At 44.5% G+C, this 23549-nt stretch overlaps 1 protein-coding gene across 3 annotated transcripts in view; it reads right to left on the bottom strand.

Annotated features, from left to right (window-relative positions):
• Positions 1 to 91: 91 nt before the first annotated feature.
• Positions 92 to 23549, bottom strand: part of VPS52 (VPS52 subunit of GARP complex) — a 78008-nt gene continuing 54550 nt past the window's right edge. The window contains exons 14-21 of one of the 3 annotated variants that reach the window (XM_072921033.1): positions 22230 to 22305; positions 19579 to 19623; positions 17871 to 17966; positions 14821 to 14928; positions 13553 to 13618; positions 10369 to 10480; positions 6328 to 6446; positions 92 to 1579 (exon numbers count right to left, since the gene is read on the bottom strand). In XM_072921033.1, coding sequence (XP_072777134.1) covers positions 1433 to 1579; positions 6328 to 6446; positions 10369 to 10480; positions 13553 to 13618; positions 14821 to 14928; positions 17871 to 17966; positions 19579 to 19623; positions 22230 to 22305 — 769 coding nt within the window. In that variant the 3' untranslated portion in view covers positions 92 to 1432. Of the gene's footprint in view, positions 1580 to 6327; positions 6447 to 10368; positions 10481 to 13552; positions 13619 to 14820; positions 14929 to 17870; positions 17967 to 19578; positions 19624 to 22184; positions 22306 to 23549 lie in introns of all 3 variants that reach the window. The other 2 variants (XM_072921034.1, XM_072921032.1) reach the window with 2 other exon arrangements.

Genomic DNA, 23549 nt, shown 5'->3' with positions numbered 1-23549 from the left:
ACCTCACCCGGACACCCCAAAATTCCTAAAAAATTCCCCAAATTTCCTCCCCCACCCCCCCTCGCTGTCACCAGCAGCAATAAACCAACACTCGGAGCCTCCGGATTTTATTCCCGGCGGGAATTTCGGGGGGAAAATCGGGAATTTCAGGGGGAAAATTGGGAATTTCGGGGGGAAAAATCGGGAATTTCGGGGGGAAAATTGGGAATTTCGGGGGGAAAAATCGGGAATTGGGGATTTGGGGTGATTTCCCGGGATTTTGGGGGGAATTCTCGGGATTTTTGAGGTGAATTCTCAGGATTTGGGCGGGGGGGGGGGAATTCCTGGGATTTCTGGGGTAAATTCCCGGAATTTTTGAGAAGGATTCCCAGGATTTTAGACATAAATCTCCAGGATTTTTGGGGTGAATTCCCAGGATTTTTGGGGCATATTCCTGGGAGTTTTGGGGTGAATTCCCAGGACTTCTGGGGAAAAATCCTGGGAGTTTTGGAAAAAATTCCTGGGATTTTTGGAAAAAAATCCTGGGATTTTTAGGGGAAATTCCCAAGATTTTTTGGGGAGAAATTCCCCAGATTTTTGGGCAGGATTTTTGGGGAAAATGTCTGTATTTTTGGGAGGAATTTCTGGGATTTTTAAGACGAATTTGTGGGATTTTTCAGGGGAATTCCCGGGAGTTTTGGGCAAGGATTTCCCAGAATTTTTGGGGTGAATTCCCGGGATTTTTGGGGTGAATTCTTCGGATTAGGAGGGAATTCCCAGGATTTTTGAGGAAAATTCCCAGGATTTTTGGGCAGAATTCCTGGGATTAGGAGGGAATTCCCGGTATTTTTGAGGGTGCATTCCCGGGTTTTTTTGGGAAGAATTCCTGGGATTTTTGGGCTGAATTCCCAGGATTTTTGGGGCATATTCCTGGGAATTTCGGGGTGAATTCCCAGGATTTTTAGGGTGAATTCCTGGGATTTTTGGGGTGAATTCCCGGGATTTTTGGGGGAGGAATCCCAGAATTTTTGAGGTGAATTCCCGAGATTTTTGGGTGGGGAATCCCAGGATTTTTGGGTAAGAAATCCCGGGATTTTTGGGCAGAATTCCCGAGATTTGGGGGAGGAATCCCAGGACTTTTTGGGCAGAATTCCCAGGATTTTTGGACAGAATTCCCGTGATTTTGGGGTGAAATCCCAGGATTTTGGGGAGGAATTCCCAGGATTTTGCAATGAATTCCCAGGATTTTTGGGCAGAATTCTTGGGATTTTGGAATGAATTCCCAGGATTTTTGAGCAGAATTCTCAGGATTTTCAGGGGAGGAATCCCAGGATTTTTGTGGTGAATTCCCGGGATTTTTGGGCAGAATTCCCAGGATTCTGGGGGGTGAATTCCCGGGATTTTGGGGTGAATTCCCGGGATTTCGGGGTGAATTCCCGGGATTTCGGGGCGGTTAGAAGTTGGGTTTGTGCTTTTTGAGCTCCACCATCAGGTGGTGGATGTTGATGAGGTCGGCGCGGGCCGGCAGCGCCCGCAGGGGCGGCTGCTCCAGAACCTTCTGGAAGCGGTGGTACACCTGGATCAGCTGGGTCAGCGCCGCCTGGAAAACCGGGAACGGGAATTCCCAAATTCCCACACTCTTATCCCGCTCTTTTCCCAATTTTTAGCATTCTTTCCTGGTTTTTTTCCCTATTTTTTTTCTATTTTTCTCCCATGTTTTCCCTTTTCCCCCCTGGGATCTGCTGAGTCAGCACTGCCTGGAAACCAGGAACAAGAATTCCCAAATTTCCACACTCTTATCCCGATTTTTTCCCAGTTTTCTTCCACTTTTCTCCCATTTTTTAACCATTTTTTTTTCTGTTCCCCCCCCCCTTTTTCCCTCATTTTTCTCCCATTTTCTCTCCTTTCCCCCTGGATCAGCTGAGTCAGCATTTCCAGGAACAACGGGAATGAGAATTCCCAAATTTCCGCACTTTTATCCCAATTTTTCCCGTATTTCTCCCATATTTCTACCATTTCCTCACATATTTTTCCCATTTTTCCCCTTTTTTCCCCTTTCCCCTCAGGATCTGCTGAGTCAGCAATGCCTGGAAAACCAGGAATGAGAATTCCCAAATTTCCACACTTTTATCCCACTTTTTTCCCGGTTTTTAGCTTTTTTTCCTGGGTTTTTTTTCCCCATTTTTTCCTCTATTTTTCTCCCAATTTTTCTCCCATGTTTTCCCTTTTCCCCCCCGGGATCTGCTGAGTCAGCACCACCTGGAAAACCGGGAACGGGAATTCCCAAATTCCCACACTCTAATCCCAATTTTTTCCCAGTTTTCTTCCACTTTTCTCCCATTTTTGAACCATTTTTTCTGGTTTTTCCCCCATTTTTACCCATTTTTCCCTCATTTTTCCCCCATTTTCTCTCCTTTCCCCCAGGATCAGCTGAGTCAGCACTTCCCGGAACAACGGGAATGAGAATTCCCAAATTTCTGCACTTTTATCCCAATTTTCCCCCCTTTTTCTCCCATTTTTTCCCACTTTTTTCCGATTTTTCCTCATTTTTTCCCCTTTCCCTCTGGGATCTGCTGAGTCAGCGATGCCTGGAAAACCAGGAATGAGAATTCCCAAATTTCCGCACTTTTATCCCAATTTTTCCCGTATTTCTCCCATATTTCTCCCATTTCCTCTCATATTTTTCCCATTTTTTCCCCATTCTTCCCATTTCCCCCCAGGATCTGCTGAGTCAGCAATGCCTGGAAAACCGGGAATGAGAATTCCCAAATTGCCACACTTTTATCCCACTTTTTTCCCGGTTTTTAGCTTTTTTTCCTGGGTTTTTTCCCCCATTTTTTCCTCTATTTTTCTCCCAATTTTTCTGCCATGTTTCCCCTTTCCCCCCCTGGGATCTGCTGAGTCAGCACTGCCTGAAAAACCAGGAATGACAATTCCCAAATTTCCACACTCTTATCCCAATTTTTTCCCGGTTTTCTTCCACTTTTCTCCCATTTTTTAACCATTTTTTCCTGTTTTTCCACCTCATTTTTGCCCATTTTTTCCCCTTTCCCCCGGGATCAGCTGAGTCAGCACTTCCCGGAACAACGGGAATGAGAATTCCCCAATTTCTGCACTTTTATCCCGATTTTTCCCGTACTTCTCCCATATTTCTCCCATTTCCTCTCATATTTTTCCCATTTTTCCCCATTTTTCCCCTTTCCCCCGGGATCTGCTGAGTTACAGCAACACCTGGAAAACCGGGAATGAGAATTCCCAAATTTCCACACTTTTAACCCACTTTTGTCCCAGTTTTCTCCTATTTTTTCCCCACTTTTTTTCCGATTTTTCCTCATTTTTTCCCCTCTCCCCTCCCCAGATCTGCTGAGTCAGCGATGCCTGGAAAACTGGGAATGAGAATTCCCAAATTTCCGCACTTTCATCCCAATTTTTTCCCGTATTTCTTCCATATTTCTCCCATTTCCTCTCACATTTTTCCCATTTTTCCCCATTTTTCCCCTTTCCCCTCAGGATCAGCTGAGTCAGCACTGCCTGGAAAGCCGGGAATGAGAATTCCCACATTTCCACACTTTTATCCCACTTTTTTCCCCTTTTTCTCCCATTTTTGTCCCACTTTTTTCCGATTTTTCCTCATTTTTTTCCCCCCGGGATCTGCTGAGTCAGCACCGCCTGGAAAACCGGGAATGAGAATTCCCAAATTTCCACTCTTTCCCGCTTTTTTCCCGGTTTTTAACATTTTTTCCTGGGTTTTTCCCTTTTTTTTTTCTATTTTTCTCCAATTTTTCTCCCATGTTTTCCCTTTTCCCCCCACAGGGATCTGCTGAGTCAGCACCGCCTGGAAAACCGGGAACGGGAATTCCCAAATTCCCACACTTTTATCCCGCTTTTTTCCCAGTTTTCTTCCACTTTTCTCCCATTTTTGAACCATTTTTTTCTGTTTTTTCCCCATTTTTCCCTCATTTTTCTCCCATTTTCTCTCCTTTCCCCGGGATCTGCTGAGTCAGCATTTCCCGGAACAACGGGAATGAGAATTCCCAAATTTCCACACTTTTATCCCAATTTTTTTCCCATATTTCTCCCATTTCCTCTCACATTTTTCCCATTTTTCCTCATTTTTCCCCTTTCCCTCCAGGATCTGCTGAGTCAGCAATGCCTGGAAAACCAGGAATGAGAATTCCCAAATTCCCACACTCTTATCCCAATTTTTTCCCAGTTTTTAACATTCTTTCCTGGGTTTTTCCCTGGTTTTTCTCTATTTTTCTCCCACTTTTCTCTCATGTTTTCCCTTTTCCCCACCCAGGATCTGCTGAGTCAGCACTGCCTGAAAACCAGGAACGACAATTCCCAAATTCCCACACTCTTATCCCAAATTTTTCCCAGTTTTCTTCCACTATTCTCCCATTTTTTACCCATTTTTTTTCTGTTTTTCCCCCCCCATTTTTCCCCATTTTTCCCTCATTTTTCTCCCATTTTCTCTCCTTTCCCCCTGGATCAGCTGAGTCAGCACTTCCCGGAACAACGGGAATGAGAATTCCCAAATTTCCGCACTTTTATCCCAATTTTTTCCCATATTTCTCCCATTTCCTCTCATATTTTTCCCATTTTTCCCCATTTTTCCCCTTTCCCCGCAGGATCTGCTGAGTCAGCACTGCTTGGAAAACCGGGAATGAGAATTCCCAAATTTCCACACTTTTATCCCACTTTTGTCCCAGTTTTCTCCCATTTTTTCCCCACTTTTTTTCCGATTTTTCCCCATTTTTCCCCTTTCCCCCCAGGATCTGCTGAGTCAGCGATGCCTGGAAAACCGGGAATGAGAATTCCCAAATTCCCACACTTTTATCCCAATTTTTTCCCAGTTTTCTCCCATTTTTTTACCATTTTTCTGTTTTTTTTCCCATTTTTCCTCATTTTTTCCCCTTTCCCCCCAGGATCGCTGAGTCAGCACTGCCTGGAACAACGGGAATGAGAATTCCCAAATTTCCACATTTTATCCCAATTTTTTTCCCGTTCCCCCCCACCTTTTTCCCATTTTTTCCCATTTTCCCCCATTTTTCTCCCATTCTTTCCATTTTCCCCCCATTTTTTCCCCTTTCCCCCTCGGATCAGGGAAAAAAGAGGGGAAAAAAAGAGAGAAAAAATGGGAAAAAAGATCAAAACACAGGGGAAAAAAGGGGGGAAAATGGGAAAAAAGGGGGGAAATGGGAAAAGGGAAGGAAAAAATGGGATAAAGGAGGTGAAAATGGAAAAAAAGAGGGAAAAAAGAAGCAAAAAATAAAAATGGGGGGAAAGGTGGGGAAATGGGGGAAAAAGAGGAAAAATGCCAAAAAAAAGAGGGGAAAATGGGAAAAAGGAGGGAAATGGGAAAAAAGAGGGAAAAATGGGGAAAAAAGAGAGGAAAATGGGAAAAAGGGAAATGGGAAAAAAGGGGGGAAAATGGGGGGGAAAGGGAAAAATGGGAAAAAAATTGGGAAAAAAGGGAAAAAAGCAGAAAAAGAGAGAAAATGGGGGAAAGGCAGGAAAATGGGAAAAAGGGGGAAATGGTAAAAAAAGAGGGAAAATGGGGAAAAAAGAGGGGAAAATGGGAAAAAAGAGGAAAAAGAAGCAGAAAAAGGGAAAAATATTGGAAAAGAAGAGAAAAATGGGAAAAAGGAGGAAAAAATGGGAAAAAAAGAAAAATGGGAAAAAAGAGAGAAAAATGGGGGGGAAAAAGATAAAAATGGGAAAACGAGGGAAAAATGGGGAAAAAAAGAGGAAAAAGTAACCAGTAAAAGAGAAAAATGGGGGGAAAGGGAGGAAAATGGGAAAAAAGTGGGAAATGGGAAGAGGGAAAAATGGGGAAAATTGGGGAAAAAAGACAGGAAAAATGGAAAAAAGAGAAAAATGGGGAAAAAAGAGGGGGAAATGGGGGGAAAATAGGGGAAAATGGGAAAAAAAAGAAAATGGGAAAAAGGAGGGAAAAATGGGACAAAAGGAGGAAAAAATGGAAAAATAGGGGAAAATGGGAAAAAAGAGGGGAAAAGAAGCAGAAAAAGAGGGAAAATGGGGAAAAGGCGTGAAGATGGGAAATAGAAGGGGAAAACGGGAAAAAAAGTGAAAATTGGGGGAAAAAAGAGAAAAAATGGGAAAAAGGAGGAAAAAATGGAGAAAAAGGAGGAAAAAATGGGAAAAAAAGAGGGAAAAATGGCAGAAAAAATCTGGAAAATTGCAAAAAATGAGGGGAAAAAAGCAGAAAAAAAGCGGAAAACCCGCTGGAAATGGGGGAAAAAGCGTGAGAGGGGCGGGAAAAGCTCCCGAGGAGGGAATTCCGGGAATTTGGGGAATTTGGGGAATTTTGGGAATCGCTCCCACCTGGATGATGCCGGTGCCGATGCGGAAGTTGCTGAAGGATCTCATCACGTCCTGGCTCAGCGCCTCCACCGCGCCCTTCCAGCTCCCGGAGAATCCCCGGATCAGCTGCGTCACCCGTGCTGGAATTGGGAATTCCCATAAATTCCAGCAATTCCGAAGTTTTCCCACTTTTTTCCCACTTTATTCCCATTTTTCCTCCATTTTCCCCCAATTTTTCTCGATTTTTCCCCGCTTTTTCTCAGGTTTTTCCCCATTTTTCCCACAATTTTCCCCACTTTTTCCCTCTTTTCCCCCTCTTTTTCCCTCATTTTTCCCTATTTTCTCCCACTTTTTCTCAGGTTTTTCCCTCTTTTTTCCCCATTTTTCCCCATTTTTCCCCATTTTTCCCTCCACCGCGCCCTTCCAGCTCCCGGAGAATCCCCGGATCAGCTGCGTCACCCGCGCTGAAAACGGAAATTCCCAACAATTCCAGCAATTCCGAAGTTTTCCCACTTTTTTCCCACTTTTTTTTCCCACTTTATTCCCATTTTTCCTCCATTTTCCCCCAATTTTTCCCGATTTTTCCCCGCTTTTTCTCAGGTTTTTCCTTATTTTTCCCACAATTTTTCCCACTTTTTCCCTCTTTTTCCCCCATTTTTCCCCCATTTTTTCTTGGGTTTTCCCCTTTTTTCCCCCATTTTTCCCTATTTTCCCCCATTTTTTCTTGGGTTTTTCCCTTTTTTCCCCCATTTTTCCTTATTTCCCCCCACTTTTTCTCGGGTTTTTCCCTCTTTTTTCCCTATTTTTTCCCCACTTTTTTCCCCATTTTTTCCCTCCACCGCTCCCTTCCAGCTCCCGGAGAATCCCCGGATCAGCTGCGTCACCCGCGCTGAAAACGGAAATTCCCAACAATTCCTGGGATTTTCCATCTTTTCCCACTTTTTTCCCACTTTATTCCCATTTTTCATCTGTTTTCCCCCAATTTTTCCCTATTTTTCCCAGCTTTTTCTCAGGTTTTTTTCCCCATTTTTCCCTCAATTTTTCCCACTTTTTCCCTCTTTTTCTCCCATTTTTCCCTTTTTTCTTGGGTTTTCCCCTTTTTTCCCCCATTTTCCTTATTTCCCCCCACTTTTTCTCGGGTTTTTCCCTCTTTTTTCCCCATTTTTTCCCCATTTTTCCCCATTTTTCCCCTCCACCGCGCCCTTCCAGCTCCCGGAGAATCCCCGGATCAGCTGCGTCACCCGTGCTGAAAATGGAAATTCCCAACAATTCCAGCAATTCCGAAGTTTCCCCACTTTTTTCCCACTTTATTCCCATTTTTCCTCCATTTCCCCCCAATTTTTCCCGATTTTTCCCGGCTTTTTCTCAGGTTTTTCCTTATTTTTCCCTCAATTTTTCCCACTTTTCCCCCCTTTTTTCCCCCCATTTTTCCCTATTTTCCCCCAATTTTTCTTGGGTTTTTCCCTTTTTCCCCCCATTTTTCCCTATTTCCCCCACTTTTTCTTGGGTTTTTCCCTCTTTTTTCCGCATTTTTTCCCCCATTTTTCCCTCCACCGCGCCCTTCCAGCTCCCGGAGAATCCCCGGATCAGCTGCGTCACCCGCGCTGCAATTGGAAATTCCCAACAATTCCTGCGATTTTCCATCTTTTCCCACTTTTTTTCCCACTTTATTCCCACTTTATTCCCATTTTTCATCTGTTTTCCCCCAATTTTTCCCTATTTTTCCCTGCTTTTTCTCAGGTTTTTCCTTATTTTTCCCTCAATTTTTCCCACTTTTTCCCCCTCTTTTTCCCCCATTTTTCCCTATTTTCCCCCCACGTTTTCTCGGGGTTTTCCCTCATTTTTCCCCATTTTTTTCCCCATTTTTCCCCCACTTTATTCCCACTTTTTTGCCGTTTTCCTCCCTTTTTGCCCAGTTTTCCCCCATTTTTTCCCTATTTTTCCCCATTTTTCACCACTTTTTTCCCATTTTTCCCCCATTTTTCCCCTATTTTCCCCATTTCCCCCCAATTTTACCCATTTCCTCCTCTTTCTTCCCATTTTTTTCCCAATTTTCCCTCTTTCCCCCCATTTTTCCCAGATTTGGGGGCTCAGTGCCTCCACCGCCCCCTTCCAGCTCCCAAAAATCCCCGGCTCAGCTGCATCACTGCGCTGGAAATGGCAATTCCCATAAATTCCAGAAATTCCAATGTTTTCCCACTTTTTTCCCCATTTTTCCCCACTTTTATCCCAATTTTCTGCCATATTTTACCCATTTCCCCCCCAATTTTCTGCCATTTTTCCCCAATTTCCCCATTTTTCCCCATTTCTCACACTCCTGCCCATGCAGTTTCTCTCCTCATTCCCATTTTTTTCTGTTTTTTTCTTGTTTTTCCCCATTTTTCCCATTTTTTCCCATTTTTCCCAATTTACCCCCATTTTTCCTGTTTTTTACCCACTTCCCCTCATTTCCCCCCATTTTCTCCCCTTTTTTGCCTGTTTTTTACCCATTTTTTCCTTTTCCCAAATTTTTAACCCTTTTTTTCCCATTTTTTCCCCGTTTTTACTCATTTCTCCCCCGTTTTTCCCATTTTTCCAATTTTTTCCCCCATTTCTCACCCTCCTGCCCGCGCAGTTTCTCTCCCCATTTTCCCCATTGTTGTTTTTTCCCATTTTTCCCAATTTCCCGGTTTTTTACCCCAAATCTCACCCTCCTGCCCGCGCAGTCTCTCTCCCCATTGTTGTTTTTTCCCATTTTTCCCAATTTCCCGGTTTTTCACCCCAATCTCACCCTCCTGCCCGCACAGTTTCTCTCCCCATTGTTGTTTTTTCCCATTTTTCCCGTTTTTCCCAATTTCCCGGTTTTTCACCCCAATCTCACCCTCCTGCCCGCGCAGTTTCTCTCCCCATTGTTGTTTTTTCCCATTTTTCCCAATTTCCCCGTTTTTCACCCCAAACTCACCCTCCTGCCCGCGCAGTTTCTCTCCCCATTGTTGTTTTTTCCCATTTTTCCCATTTTTCCCAATTTCCCCGTTTTTCACCCCAATCTCACCCTCCTGCCCGCGCAGTTTCTCTCCCCATTGTTGTTTTTTCCCGTTTTTCCCAATTTCCCGGTTTTTCACCCCAATCTCACCCTCCTGCCCGCGCAGTTTCTCTCCCCATTGTTGTTTTTTCCCATTTTTATCTCGTTTTTCCCAATTTCCCGGTTTTTCACCCCAATCTCACCCTCCTGCCCGCGCAGTTTCTCTCCCCATTGTTGTTTTTCCCCATTTTTCCCAATTTCCCGGTTTTTCACCCCAATCTCACCCTCCTGCCCGTGCAGTTTCTCTCCCCATTGTTGTTTTTTCCCATTTTTATCTCGTTTTTCCCAATTTCCCGGTTTTTCACCCCAATCTCACCCTCCTGCCCGCGCAGTTTCTCTCCCCATTGTTGTTTTTTCCCATTTTTATCTCGTTTTTCCCAATTTCCCGGTTTTTTACCCCAAATCTCACCCTCCTGCCCGCGCAGTTTCTCTCCCCATTGTTGTTTTTCCCCATTTTTCCCAATTTCCCGGTTTTTTACCCCAAATCTCACCCTCCTGCCCGCGCAGTTTCTCTCCCCATTGTTGTTTTTCCCCATTTTTCCCAATTTCCCGGTTTTTCACCCCAATCTCACCCTCCTGCCCGCGCAGTTTCTCTCCCCATTGTTGTTTTTTCCCATTTTTCCCAATTTCCCGGTTTTTCACCCCAATCTCACCCTCCTGCCCGCGCAGTTTCTCTCCCCATTGTTGTTTTTTCCCATTTTTATCTCGTTTTTTCCCAATTTCCCGGTTTTTTACCCCAATCTCACCCTCCTGCCCGCGCAGTTTCTCTCCCCATTGTTGTTTTTTCCCGTTTTTCCCAATTTCCCGGTTTTTCACCCCAATCTCACCCTCCTGCCCGCGCAGTTTCTCTCCCCATTGTTGTTTTTTCCCATTTTTATCTCGTTTTTTCCCAATTTCCCGGTTTTTTACCCCAATCTCACCCTCCTGCCCGCGCAGTTTCTCTCCCCATTGTTGTTTTTTCCCATTTTTCCCAATTTCCCGGTTTTTCACCCCAATCTCACCCTCCTGCCCGCGCAGTCTCTCTCCCTCTCCGCGCTCCAGCAGCGTTTCCGCCTCGCGCACGAACCCGACCAGGCCCCCGAAGGGCGGCGCCAGCAGCTCCTCCACGAACTCCTGCGGCCCCAAAATCCCGGGAATTCACCCCAAAATCCCGGGAATTCACCCCAAATCCCGGGAATTCACCCCAAAATCCCACAACCACCAGAACCGACCCTTTCCCCTCTTTTTTCCCCCCGTTTTTCCCCATTTTCCCCCCATTTTTCCCCTTTTCCCCCATTTTTGTTCCCATTTTCCCCACATTTTTCTCCATTTTCCCATTTTTCTCTCTTTTTACCAATTTTTCCCATTTCCCCCAATTTTTCCCCCAATTTTTCCCCTTTTTGTTCCCATTTTGTTCCCATTTTTCACTATTTTCCTCCAATTTTCTCCCATTTTTTCCATTTTCCCCATTTTTCCCTCTTTCCCTCACTCTTCTCCATTTTCCCCCATTTGCTCCCATTTTTCTCTCTTTTTCACCCATTTTTCCAATTTTTCTCTCTTTTGCACCCATTTTTTCCTATTTCCCCCCCAATTTTTCCCCCTTTTGTTCCCATTTTCTCCATTTTTCTCCATTTCCCCCCATTTTTCCTCCAATTTTCCCTCATTTTTCCCCATTTCCCCCCCATTTTTGTCTCCATTTTCTCAATTTCACATTTTTTTTCCCATTTTTCTCTCTTTTTCACCCATTTTTTCCCATTTCCCCCAATTTTTCCCCTTTTTTGTTCCCATTTTTCCCCATTTTCCTCCAATTTTCTCCCATTTTCGCCCCATTTTTGTCTCCATTTCCCCATTTCTCCATTTTTTCCCGTTTTTTCTCTTTTTCAACAATTTTTCCCATTTCCCCCCAATTTTCCCCCTTTTTGTTCCCATTTTGTTCCCATTTTCCCCATTTTCCCCATTTTTCTCTCCATTTTCCCCATTTCCCCCCCATTTCTGTCTCAATTTTTCCCATTTTTTGCAATTTTTCCCCATTTTTCTCTCTTTTCCCCCATTTCTCCCCATTTTCCCCTCCCAAGGGCGGCGCCAGCAGCTCCTCCACGAACTCCTGCGGCCCCAAAACCCCGGGAATTCACCCCAAAATCCCGGGAATTCACCCCAAAATCCCGGGAATTCACCCCAAAATCCCGGGAATTCACCCCAAATTCCACAGTCACCAGAACCGACCCTTTCCCCTCTTTTTTCCCCGTTTTTTCCCCGTTTTTCCCCATTTTCCCCCCAGTTTTCCCAATTTTTGCCCCCGTTTTTCCCCATTTTCCCCACATTTTTTCCCCATTCTCCTCCATTTTTCCCTTTTCCCCCCATTTTGTTCCCATTTTCTCCCCATTTTTCCAATTTTTCCCCATTTCCCCCAATTTTTCCCATTTTCCCCGCATTTTTCTCCATTTTTCCCATTTATCTCTCTTTTTACCAATTTTTCCCATTTCCCCCCAATTTCCCCCCTTCTTGTTCCCATTTTTCCCAATTTTCCTCCAATTTTCTCCCATTTCTCTCCCATTTTTCCCATTTTCCCAATTTTTCCCTCTTTCCCTCACTCTTCTCCATTTTCCCCCTTTGCTCCCATTTTTCTCTTTTTCACCCATTTTTCCCATTTTTCTCTCTTTTGCACCCATTTTTTCCTATTTCCCCCCCAATTTTTCCCCCTTTTGTTCCCATTTTCTCCATTTTTCTCCATTTCCCCCCATTTTTCGAACATTTTTCCCTCATTTTTACCCATTTCCCCCCCATTTTTGTCTGTTTTTCCCATTTTCTCTCTTTTTCACCCATTTTTTCCCATTTCCCCCCAATTTTCCCCCTTTTTGTTCCCATTTTCCCCATTTTCCTCCAATTTTCTCCCATTTCTCCCCCATTTTCCCCCCATTTTTCCCCATTTGTTCCTATTTTTCTCCATTTTTTTTCCCCACATTTTTTCCCATTTCCCCCAATTTTCCCCCCTTTTGGTTCCCATTTTTCCCCATTTCCCCACATTTTCCCTCTTTTTTCTCATTTCCCTCCATTTTTCCCATTTTGTTCCCATTTTTTCCCAAATTTTTGTCTCAATTTTCCCCATTTCTCCCCATTTTGTTCCCATTTTTCTCAATTTTCCCGCATTTTTCTCTTTTTCACCCATTTTCCCCATTTTTTTCTCCTTTTCACCAATTTTTTCCCATTCCCCCCAATTTCCCCCCCTTTTGTTCCCATTTTCCCCAATTTTTCCCCATTTTGGGGTGAATTCCGGCGGTTCTGGGGGCGAATTTTGGGGAGATTTTTGGAGTGTATTCCAGCGGATTTTGGGGCGAATTTTGGGGTGAATTCCGGCGGTTTCGGGGTGAATTTTGGGGTGAATTGGGGTGGTTTCGGGCCGGATTTTGGGGTGAATTCTGGTGGTTCTGGGGGTGAATTTTGGGGTGAATTCTGGCAGTTTGGGGGTGGATTTTGGGGTGAATTCGGGTGGTTTCGGGGCAGATTTTGGGTTGAATTTGGGCGGTTTCAGGGCGGATTTTGGGGTGAATTCGGGCGGTTTTGGGGCGGATTTTGGGGTGAATTTGGGGTGGTTTGGGGTGAATTTTGGGGTGAATTTGGGCGGTTTGGGGTGGATTTTGGGGTGAATTTGGGCGGTTTGGGGTGGATTTTGGGGTGAATTTGGGCGGTTTCGGGACAGATTTTGGGGTGAATTCCGGCGCTTCGGGGGTGAATTTTGGGGTGAATTCGGGCGGTTTTGGGGCAGATTTTGGGGTGAATTCCGGCGGTTTCAGGGTGGATTTTGGGGTGGATTTTGGGGTGAATTCCGGCAGTTCTGGAGGTGGATTTTGGGGTGAATTGGGGAGGATTTGGGGGTGAATTTTGGGGTGAATTGGGGCGGTTTCGGGACGGATTTTGGGGTGGTTTCGGGGCGGATTTTGGGGCGGATTTTGGGGTGAATTCTGCCAGTTTGGGGCTGAATTTTTGGGGTGAATTACAGACGTTTTGGGGTGAATTTTGGGGTGAATTTGGGGCGGTTTGGGGTGAATTTTGGGGGTGGATTTTGGGGGTGAATTTTGGGGTGAATTCCGGCGGTTTTGGGGGTGGATTTTGGGGTGAATTCGGGCGGTATCGGGGCAGATTTTGGGGTGAATTCCGGCAGTTTTGGGGGTGAATTTTGGGGTGAATTCGGGCGTTTTTGGGGCTGACCTGCGTGCGCGCCGCCAGCAGCTGCTGGAACCCCTCGACCTCTTTGCTCTCCTCCACCGCTCGTTCCTGGAACCCCAAAAAGCCCCAAATGGCCCCAAAATCCCCCGGCTCGGGGAAATTCGGGCAAAAAACGGGAATTCGGGAAAAACGGGGGAATTTGGGGGAAAAAACAGGGGAAAATTCGGGGGGAAAAGGTGAAATTTTGGGGAAAAATAATGAATTTAATGGGAAAAAAAGAGGGGAATTTTAGGGGAAATGAATTAATTTATTGGGGGAAAAAGGGAATTTTGGGGGAAATGAATTAATTTAATGGGGAAAAAAAGAGAATTTTGGGGGAAAATGGGAATTTTGGGGGAAAATGGGAATTTTGGGGAAATTTTGAGGGAATTTTGGGGGAAAATGGGAATTTTGGGGAAATTTTGAGGGAATTTTGGGGGAAAATGGGAATTTTGGGGAAATTTTGGGGGAATTTTGGGGGAGTTTTGGGGGAAAATGTGAATTTTGGGGAAAATTTGGGGGAATTTTGGGGGAAAAAGGGAATTTTGGGGGGAATTTTGAAGAATCCTGGGGGGATTTTGGGGCATTTTCAGGGTTTTTGGGCCATTTTTTGCTATTTTTGGGTGATTTTTGGGCCATTTTCACTAGAATTTTTGGGGATTTTTTGGGAGTATTTTTGGGAATTTCAGGAAATTTGGGAATTCTGGGAATACCATGAGCATCCCCAGCATCCTGGCAGAGTTGGTGATGAGGAGGTGGAGCAGCTCGAGTGAATTTGGGGCATTTTTGGTGAGTTTTGGGGCCATTTTTTGCTATTTTGGGCCATTTTGGCTGGGATTTTTGCAGGAATTTGGGGATTTTTTGGGAATATTTTGGGAATTTTGGGAATTGTGGGAATACCATCAGCACACTGAGCATCATGTCGTAGTTGTTGATGAGGAATTGGAGCTGCTCGGGTGAATTTGGGACATTTTTGGTGATTTTGGGGCCATTTTTTGCTATTTTGGGCGATTTTGGCTGGAATTTTTGGGAATTTCTGGGAATATTTTTGGGAATTTGGGAATTCTGGGAATACCATGAGCACACTGAGCATCCTGGCAGAGTTGGTGATGAGGAACTGGAGCTGCTCAGGTGAATTTGGGGCATTTTTGGCGATTTTTGGGCCATTTTTCGCTATTTTTGGGCGATTTTGGCTGGGATTTTTGCAGGAATTCGGGGATTTTTGGGGATTTTTTTTGGGAGTTTTGGGAATTTGGGAATTCTGGGAATACCATCAGCACGCTGAGCATCATGTCGTAGTTGTTGATGAGGAAGACGAGCTGCTCCCGGCGCGACGGGAACTCGGCGGCCGCGCGCAGAACCAGATTCTCCACCTCCAGCTGGGGAAAAAAAGGGGAAAAATGGGGAAATAAAGGGGGAAAATGGGGGAAAATGGGGAAATAAAGGGGGGAAATGGGAAAAAATTGGGAAATAAAGGGGAAATAATGAGGGAAAATGGGGGAAAATGGGGAAATAAAGGGGGGAAATGGGGAAAATGGGAAAAATGGAAAAAAAAGGGAGAAAAATGGGGAAATAAAGGGGGAAAATGGGGGGAAATGGGGAAAATGGGGAAATAAAGGGTAAAAATGGGGGAAATGGGGAAAATGGGGAAAAATTGAGAAAAATGGGGAAATAAAGGGGAAACAAATGGGAAAAATGGAAAAAAAATCGGGAAATAAAGGGGAAATAATGGGGGGAAATGGGGGAAAAATGGGAAAAAATGGAGAAAAATGGGGAAATAAAGGGGAAATAAAGGAGAAAAATGGGAAAAATGAAGAAAAATGGGGAAATAAAGGGGAAAAATGGGGAGAAAAAGGGGAAATAAAGGGGAAAATGGGGAAATCAAGAGGAAAATGGGAAAGAATGGGGAGATAAAGGAGAAAAATGGGGAAAATGGGGAAAAAATGGAGAAAAATGGGGAAATAAAGGGGAAAAATGGGAAAAAATTGGAAAAAATGGGGGAAATGGAGAAATAAAGGGGGAAAATGGGGAAGAAATGGGGAAATAAAGGGGAATATGGGGAAAAATGGGAAAAATGGGGAAATAAAGGGGAAAAATGGGGGAAAATGGAAAAAAATGGAGAAGTAAAGGGAAATAAAGGGAAAAATGGGGAAAATGGGGAAATAAAGGGGGGAAACGGGGAAGAATGGGGGAAAATGGAAAAATTGGGAAAAAATTGAGAAAAATAAGGAAATAAAGGGGAAATTAAGGGGGGAAATGGGAAAATGGGGAAAAAATAGGAAATAAAGGGGGAAAATGGTGAAAAATGGGAAAAGTGGGGGAAAATGGGGAAATAAAGGAGAAATAAAGGGGGAAATGGGAAAAATTGGAAAAATTTTGAAAGAAATTGAGAAAAATGGAGAAAAAATGAGGAAAATTGAGAAAAATGGGGGGAAACAGAAAAAATGGGGGATAATGGGGGGAAATTGGGGAAAATGGGAAAAATTGAGAAAAAATGGAGAAAAAATGGGGGAAAATGGAGAAAAATGGAGAAAAAAGGGTAAATATGGGGGGAAATGGAGGAAAATGGGGGAAATGGAGAAATAAAGAGGAAACATGGGGAAGAAATGGGGAAAATGGGGAAATAAAATGGGGAAATAAAGGGGAAAAATGAAGTAAAAATGGGGGGAAATGGGGAAGAAAGGAGAAAAATTGGGGAAATTGAGAAAAAGATGGGGAAAATGGGGAAATAAAGGGGGAAATGGAGAAAAAATGGAGAAAAAACAGAGGAAAAAATTGAGAAAAAATGAGGAAGAAAAGGGGGAAAATGGGGGGAAATGGAGAAAAAATGGTCAAATGGAAAAAATGGGGAAAATGGAGAAAAAAAGGGGAAATAAAGGGGGGAATATGGGGGGAAAATGGGAAAAATGGGGAAAAATGGGGGGAAATCAGGAGGGAAATCGAGAAAAATTGAGAAAATTGGGGAAAATGGAGAAATAAAGGGGGAAAATGGGGGGAAATGGGGAAAACAGGGAAATAAAGGGGAAAAATGGGAAAAAATCGGGGAAATGGAAAAAATGGGGGAAAACGGAGAAGAAATGCTAAAAATGGAGAAAAAAAGGGAAAATTAAAGGGGAAAAATGGGGGGTAAATGGGAAAAATGGGAAAAAATGGGGGAAAATGGGGAAAAATGGAGAAAAATGGGGGGAAATGGGGGGAAATTAGGAGAGAAACGGAGAAAAATGGAGAAAATTGAGAAAAATGGAGAAATAAAGGGGAGGAAATGGGGGGGAAATGGGAAAAATGGGGAAAAATGGGGGAAAATGGAGAAAAATGGGGGGAATTGGAGAAAAATGGAGAAAATGGGGAAAGAAAGGGGGGAAATGGTGAAACGGGGAAAAAAGGACGGAAAATGGGGAAATAAAGGGGGGAATATGGGAAAGGGAGGAAAATTGGGAATTTTTCCCCCATTTTCCACTGATTTTTCCCATTTTTTGTCCGATTTTTCCCCCGTTTTTTGCTCCCAGTCCCTCCCAGTCTGTCCCAGTCCCTCCCAGTCCATCCCAGTCCGTCCCAGTCCACCCCAGTCCGTCCCAGTCTGTCCCAGTCCCTCCCAGTCCCTCCCAGTCCATCCCAGTTCCCTCCCAGTCCATCCCAGTCCCTCCCAGTCCACCCCAGTCCCTCCCAGTCCATCCCAGTCCCTCCCAGTCCACCCCAGTCCCTCCCAGTCCATCCCAGTTCCCTCCCAGTCCATCCCAGTTCCCTCCCAGTTCCCTCCCAGTCCGTCCCAGTCCCTCCCAGTCCCTCCCAGTCCGTCCCAGTCCATTCCCAGTCCCTCCCAGTCCATCCCAGTCCCTCCCAGTCCCTCCCAGTTCCCTCCCAGTCCATCCCAGTCCCTCCCAGTCCCTCCCAGTTCCCTCCCAGTCCACCCCAGTCCCATCCCAGTCCCTCCCAGTCCCTCCCAGTCCCTCCCAGTTCCCTCCCAGTCCATCCCAGTCCATCCCAGTCCATCCCAGTCCCTCCCAGTCCCTCCCAGTCCATCCCAGTTCCATCCCAGTCCCTCCCAGTCCCTCCCAGTCCATCCCAGTTCCATCCCAGTCCATCCCAGTCCCTCCCAGTCCCTCCCAGTTCCCTCCCAGTCCACCCCAGTCCCATCCCAGTCCCTCCCAGTCCCTCCCAGTCCCTCCCAGTTCCCTCCCAGTCCATCCCAGTCCATCCCAGTCCATCCCAGTCCCTCCCAGTCCCTCCCAGTCCATCCCAGTCCATCCCAGTCCCTCCCAGTCCCTCCCAGTCCGTCCCAGTCCGTCCCAGTTTATCCCAGTTTGTCCCAGTTTGGCCGGACCTGCAGCCGCGCCAGCAGCGCGTCGCTCCTCTCGCTGGGCAGGGTTTGGTTGATGCTGACGATGGCTGAGGAGAATTCGGCGTAACGGCGCGTGATCTGGGGAGAAAAACCCCGAAAACGGGCAAAAACGGGAATTATCACAGGGATGGGGGAAAACGGGGAAAAAATGGGGGAAAAATGGGGAAAAACGGGGGGAAAATGGGGGAAAAATGGGCAAAAATGGGGAAAAAATGGGGAAAATGGGGATAAAAATGGGAAAACTGGGGATAAAAATGGGGGGAAATGGGGATAAAAATGGGGAAAAATGGGGGTTATGGGGGGGAATGGGGAAAAATAGGGGAAAAAATGGGGAAAAAATGGGGAAAATGGGGGAAAAATGGGGAAAAATGGGGAAAAAATGTGGAAAATGGGGAGAAAAATGGGAAAAATGGGGAGAAAAATGGGAAAAATGGGGATAAAAATGGGGGGGAAATGGGGAAAAAATGGGGATAAAAATGGGGAAAAATGGGGATAAAAATGGGGGAAATGGGAGTTATTGGGGGGGAATGGGGAAAAACAGGGGAAAAACGGGGAAAAATTGGGAAAAAATGGGGAAAATTGGGAATTATTGGGGGAGAATGGAGAAAAACGGGGGAAAATGGGGGAAAAATGGGGAAAATGGGGGAAAATGGGAATTATTGGGGGGAATGGGGAGAAACGGGGGAAAATGGGGGAAAATGGGAAAAATGCGGAAAAAATTGTGGGAAATGGGGGAAAAATGGGAAAAAAAGGGGGAAAATGGGAGAAAATGGGGGAAAATGAGATAAATGAATTCCTGTGAATTTCCCCCCATAACTCCCATTTTTTCCCCAGAATTCCCATTTTTTTCCCCACAATTCCCATTTTTCCCCAATAATTCCCATTTTTCCCCAATAAATCCCATTTTTTCCCCCATAATTCGGATTTTTTCCCCATAATTCCCATTTTACCCAATAATTCCCATTTTTCCTCCATAATTCCCATTTTTTTCCCCCAGAATTCCAGGATTTTCCCCATTTTTCCCCAATAATTCCCATTTTTCCCCAATAAATCCCATTTTCACCCTCATAATTTGGATTTTTCCCCCAATAATTCCCATTTTTCCCCAATAAATCCCATTTTCCCAAGTAATTCCCATTTTTCCCCCAGAATTCCCATTTTTTCCCCAATAAATCCCATTTTCCTCCAATAATTCCCATTTATTCCCCAATAATTCCCATTTTTTCCCCCATAATTCCCATTTTTTCTCCCACAATTCCCATTTTTCCCCAATAATTCACATTTTTACCCCCATAATTCCAATTTTTTCCCAATTAATTCCCAATTTTCCCCCAATAAATCCCATTTTTTCCCCAATAAATCCCATTTTTCCCCCCAATAAATCCCATTTTTACCCCAATAATTCCCATTTTCCCCCCAATAAATCCCATTTTTTCCCCCAGAATTCCAGGATTTTCCCCATTTTTCCCCAATAATTCCCATTTTCCCCCAGAATTCCCATTTTTCCCCAATAATTCCCATTTTTACCCCCATAATTCCAACTTTTTCCCAATTAATTCCCATTTTTCCCCCAATAAATCCCATTTTTTCCCCCACAATTCCCATTTTTTTCTCCCAGAATTCCCGGATTTTTCCTGGAATTCACGGATTTTTCCCGTTTTTCCCGTTTTCCCGTTAATTCCCGTCTCACGTAGTGCGGCCGTGTGTCCGTGCCGAGCCGCTGTGGGTCTGTTCCTGCCCCTCCCCCACCCGACATTCCCGGCATTTGCCCCCAAAATTCCCGTTTTCCCCCCAGAATTCCCATTTCTTTCCCCCAGAATTCCCATTTTTCCCAATAATTCCCATTTTTCTCCAGTAATTCCAATTTTTTTCCCCCAGAATTCCAGGATTTTCCCCATTTTTCCCCAGAATTCCCATTTTTTCCCTTGCAATTCCCATTTTGTCCCCATAATTCCAATTTTTCCCCAATAATTCCCATTTTTACCCCCATAATTCAGATTTTTTTCCCAATAAATCCCATTTTTCCCCAATAATTCCCATTTTCCCCCAACAATTCCCATTCTTTCCTCCAGAATTCCAGGATTTTCCCCATTTTCCCCCATAATTCGAATTTTTCCTCCATAATTCCAATTTTTCCCCCAGAATTCCCATTTTTCCCCCCAGAATTCCCATTTTTTCCCCAATAAATCCTATTTTTGCCCCCATAATTTGGATTTTTTTCCTCAATAATTCCCATTTATTTCCCAATAAATCCCATTTTTTCCCCAATAATTCCCATTTTTCTGCCATAATTCCCATTTTTCCCCAATAATTCCCATTTTCCCCCCAATAAATCCCATTTTTACCCCAATAAATCCCATTTTCACCCCCATAATTCGGATTTTTTACCCCAATAAATCCCATTTTTCCCCCAATAAATCCCATTTTCACCCCCAGAATTCCCATTTTTTCTTCTAGAATTCCCGGATTTTTCCCATTTTTCCCGTTTTTCCCATTTTTCCCGTCTCACACAGTGCGGCCGTGTGTCCGTGCCGAGCCGCTGTGGGTCGGTTCCTGCCCCTCCCCCACCCCGACATTCCCGGCATTTGCTCCCCAAAATTCCCATTTTTCCCCCAAAATTCCCATTTTTTCTCCCAGAACTCCCATTTTTTCTCTCAGAATTCCTATTTTTTCTCTCAGAATTCCCATTTTTACCCCCAAAATTCCAATTTTTCCCCACAATTCCCATTTTTTCCCCAATAACTTCCATTTTCCCCCCAACAATTCCCATTTTTCCCCAATAATACCCATTTTTCCCCCATAATCCCATTTTTTCCCCAATAATTCCCATTTTTTCCCCAATAAATCCCATTTTTTCACCATAAATCCCATTTTCACCCCCATAATTTGGATTTTTTCCCCAATAAATTCTCATTTTTTCCCCAATAATTCCCATTTTTTCCCCCACAATTCCCATTTTTTCTCCCAGAATTCCCGGATTTTTCCTGGAATTCACGGATTTTTCCCATTTTTCCCGAATTCCCGGATTTTTCCCGTCTCACGTAGTGCGGCCGTGTGTCCATCCCGAGCCGCTGGGGGTCTGTTCCTGCCCCTCCCCCACCCCGACATTCCCGGCATTTGCCCCCCAAAATTCCCATTTTTCCCCCACAATTCCCATTTTTTCTCCCAGAATTCCAGGATTTTCCCCATTTTTGCCCAATAATTCCCATCTTTCCCCCAATAAATCCCATTTTTTTCCCCACAAATCCCATTTTTACCCCCATAATTTGGATTTTTTTCCCCAATAAATCCCATTTTTCCCCCATAATTCCCATTTTTCCCCAATAATTCTCATTTTCACCCCCATAATTCGGATTTTTTCCCCCATAATTCCCATTTTTACGCCCATAATTCAGATTTTTTTCCCCAATAATTCCCATTTTTCCCCCATAATTCCCATTTTTCCCCAATAATTCTCATTTTCACCCCCATAATTCGGATTTTTTCCCCCATAATTCCCATTTTTATGCCCATAATTCGGATTTTTTTCCCCAATAAATCCCATTTTTCCCCCATAATTCCCATTTTTCCCCAATAATTCTCATTTTCACCCCCATAATTCGGATTTTTTCCCCCATAATTCCCATTTTTATGCCCATAATTCGGATTTTTTTCCCCAATAAATCCCATTTTTCCCCCATAATTCCCATTTTTCCCCAATAATTCTCATTTTCACCCCCATAATTCGGATTTTTTCCCCCATAATTCCCATTTTTATGCCCATAATTCGGATTTTTTTCCCCAATAAATCCCATTTTTCCCCCATAATTCCCATTTTTCCCCAATAATTCTCATTTTCACCCCCATAATTCGGATTTTTTCCCCCATAATTCCCATTTTTATGCCCATAATTCAGATTTTTTTCCCCAATAATTCCCATTTTTCCCCCATAATTCCCATTTTTCCCCAATAATTCTCATTTTCACCCCCATAATTCGGATTTTTTCCCCCATAATTCCCATTTTTATGCCCATAATTCAGATTTTTTTCCCCAATAATTCCCATTTTTCCCCCATAATTCCCATTTTTCCCCAATAATTCTCATTTTCACCCCCATAATTCGGATTTTTTCCCCCATAATTCCCATTTTTATGCCCATAATTCAGATTTTTTTCCCCAATAATTCCCATTTTTCCCCAATAATTCCCATTTTTCTGCCACAATTTGGATTTTTCCCCCCAGATTTTTTCCCCTTTTCCCCCCGGCATTCCCGGAATTCCCATTTTTCCCGAATTCCCGGGATTTTTCCCGTCTCACGTAGTGCGGCCGCGTGTCCATTCCCAGCCGCTGCGGGTCGGTTCCCTGCACGCTGCGGATGTGCAGCTCCAGGATCAGCTCAAAGCGCGGCCACAGCAGCTCCAGCAGCCACGCCCAGTACCTGCAGCAGGGAATTCCGGGAATTTCGGGAATTTCGGGAATTTCGGGAATTTCGGGAATTTTGGGAAGTCTGGGGTGGGGCCCAGGGGGTCTGGGGTGGGTTAAAGGGGATTTTAAATGGGATTTTCAAGGGATTTTTGGTGGATTTTAGGAATTTCTTGAGAGATTTTTGGGAATTCTGAGGGACTTTTGGGAATTCTGAGGGAATTCTGAGGGAATTTTGGGAATTTTGGGAAGTCTGGGGTGGATCCCAGGGGGTTTGGGTGGGTTAAAGGGGATTTTAAATGGGATTTCAAGCAATTTTCAAGGGATTTTTGTGGATTCCAGGAGGTTTTCCAAGAGATTTTTGGGGATTTTTGGGAATTCCTGGTGGATTTTTTGGGAATTCCTGGTGGGAATTTTGGGAATTCCTCTTAGGATTTTTATGGGAATTGCTGGGAATTTTTGGGAATTCCAAGGATTTTTGGGCATTCTGAGGGATTTTTTGGGAATTCCTGGTGGATTTTTTTTGGAATTTCTGACGGATTTTTGGGGGAATTCCATGGAATTTTGGGAATTCCTGCTGGGAATTGTTGGGAATTCTGTGGATTTTCGGGAATTCTCACCCGTCGAGGGCGGGGACGCCGCACTTGGCCATGAGGGAACCTGAGGGAATTTTGGGAATTCCTCCTGCATTTTTGGGAATTTCTGTTGGGATTTTTGGGATTTCCTGTTGGGATTTTTGGGATTTCCTGGTGGTTTTTTTTGGAATTCCTGCTGGGATTTTTGGGAATTCCTGGTGGGATTTTTGGGAATTCCAAGGAAATTTGGGCATTCTGAGGGATTTTTTTGGGAATTCCTGCTGGATTTTTGGGAATTTCTGACAGATTTTGGGGGAATTCTGAGAATTTTCGGGAATTCTTGCTGGGATTTTTGGGATTTCCTGCTGGGAATTTCTGGGAATTGTTGGGAATTTTGGGAATTCTCACCCGTCGAGGGCGGGCACGCCCCGCTTGGCCATGAGGGCGCGGAAGCTCCGGCACTGCCGGGAATTCCTGACCCATTTTGGGGGAATTCTGACGGATTTCTGGGAATTTCTGGCAGATTTCTGGGATTTCCCGCTGGGAATTGTCGGGAATTCCATGGATTTTCAGGAATTCTCACCCGTTGAGGGCGGGCACGCCCCTCTTGGCCATGAGGATTCGTCAGGTGTTTTAGGGGAATTTCTAATGGGTTTTTGTGGGAATTCTGGGGAAATTTGGGATT

Source organism: Taeniopygia guttata, chromosome 35 (assembly GCF_048771995.1).
Source record: "Taeniopygia guttata chromosome 35, bTaeGut7.mat, whole genome shotgun sequence".
Lineage (NCBI taxonomy): Eukaryota > Metazoa > Chordata > Aves > Passeriformes > Estrildidae > Taeniopygia > Taeniopygia guttata.
The sequence above is the reverse complement of the archived record's forward strand: the minus strand, read 5'-3'. Positions and strand labels throughout refer to the sequence as shown.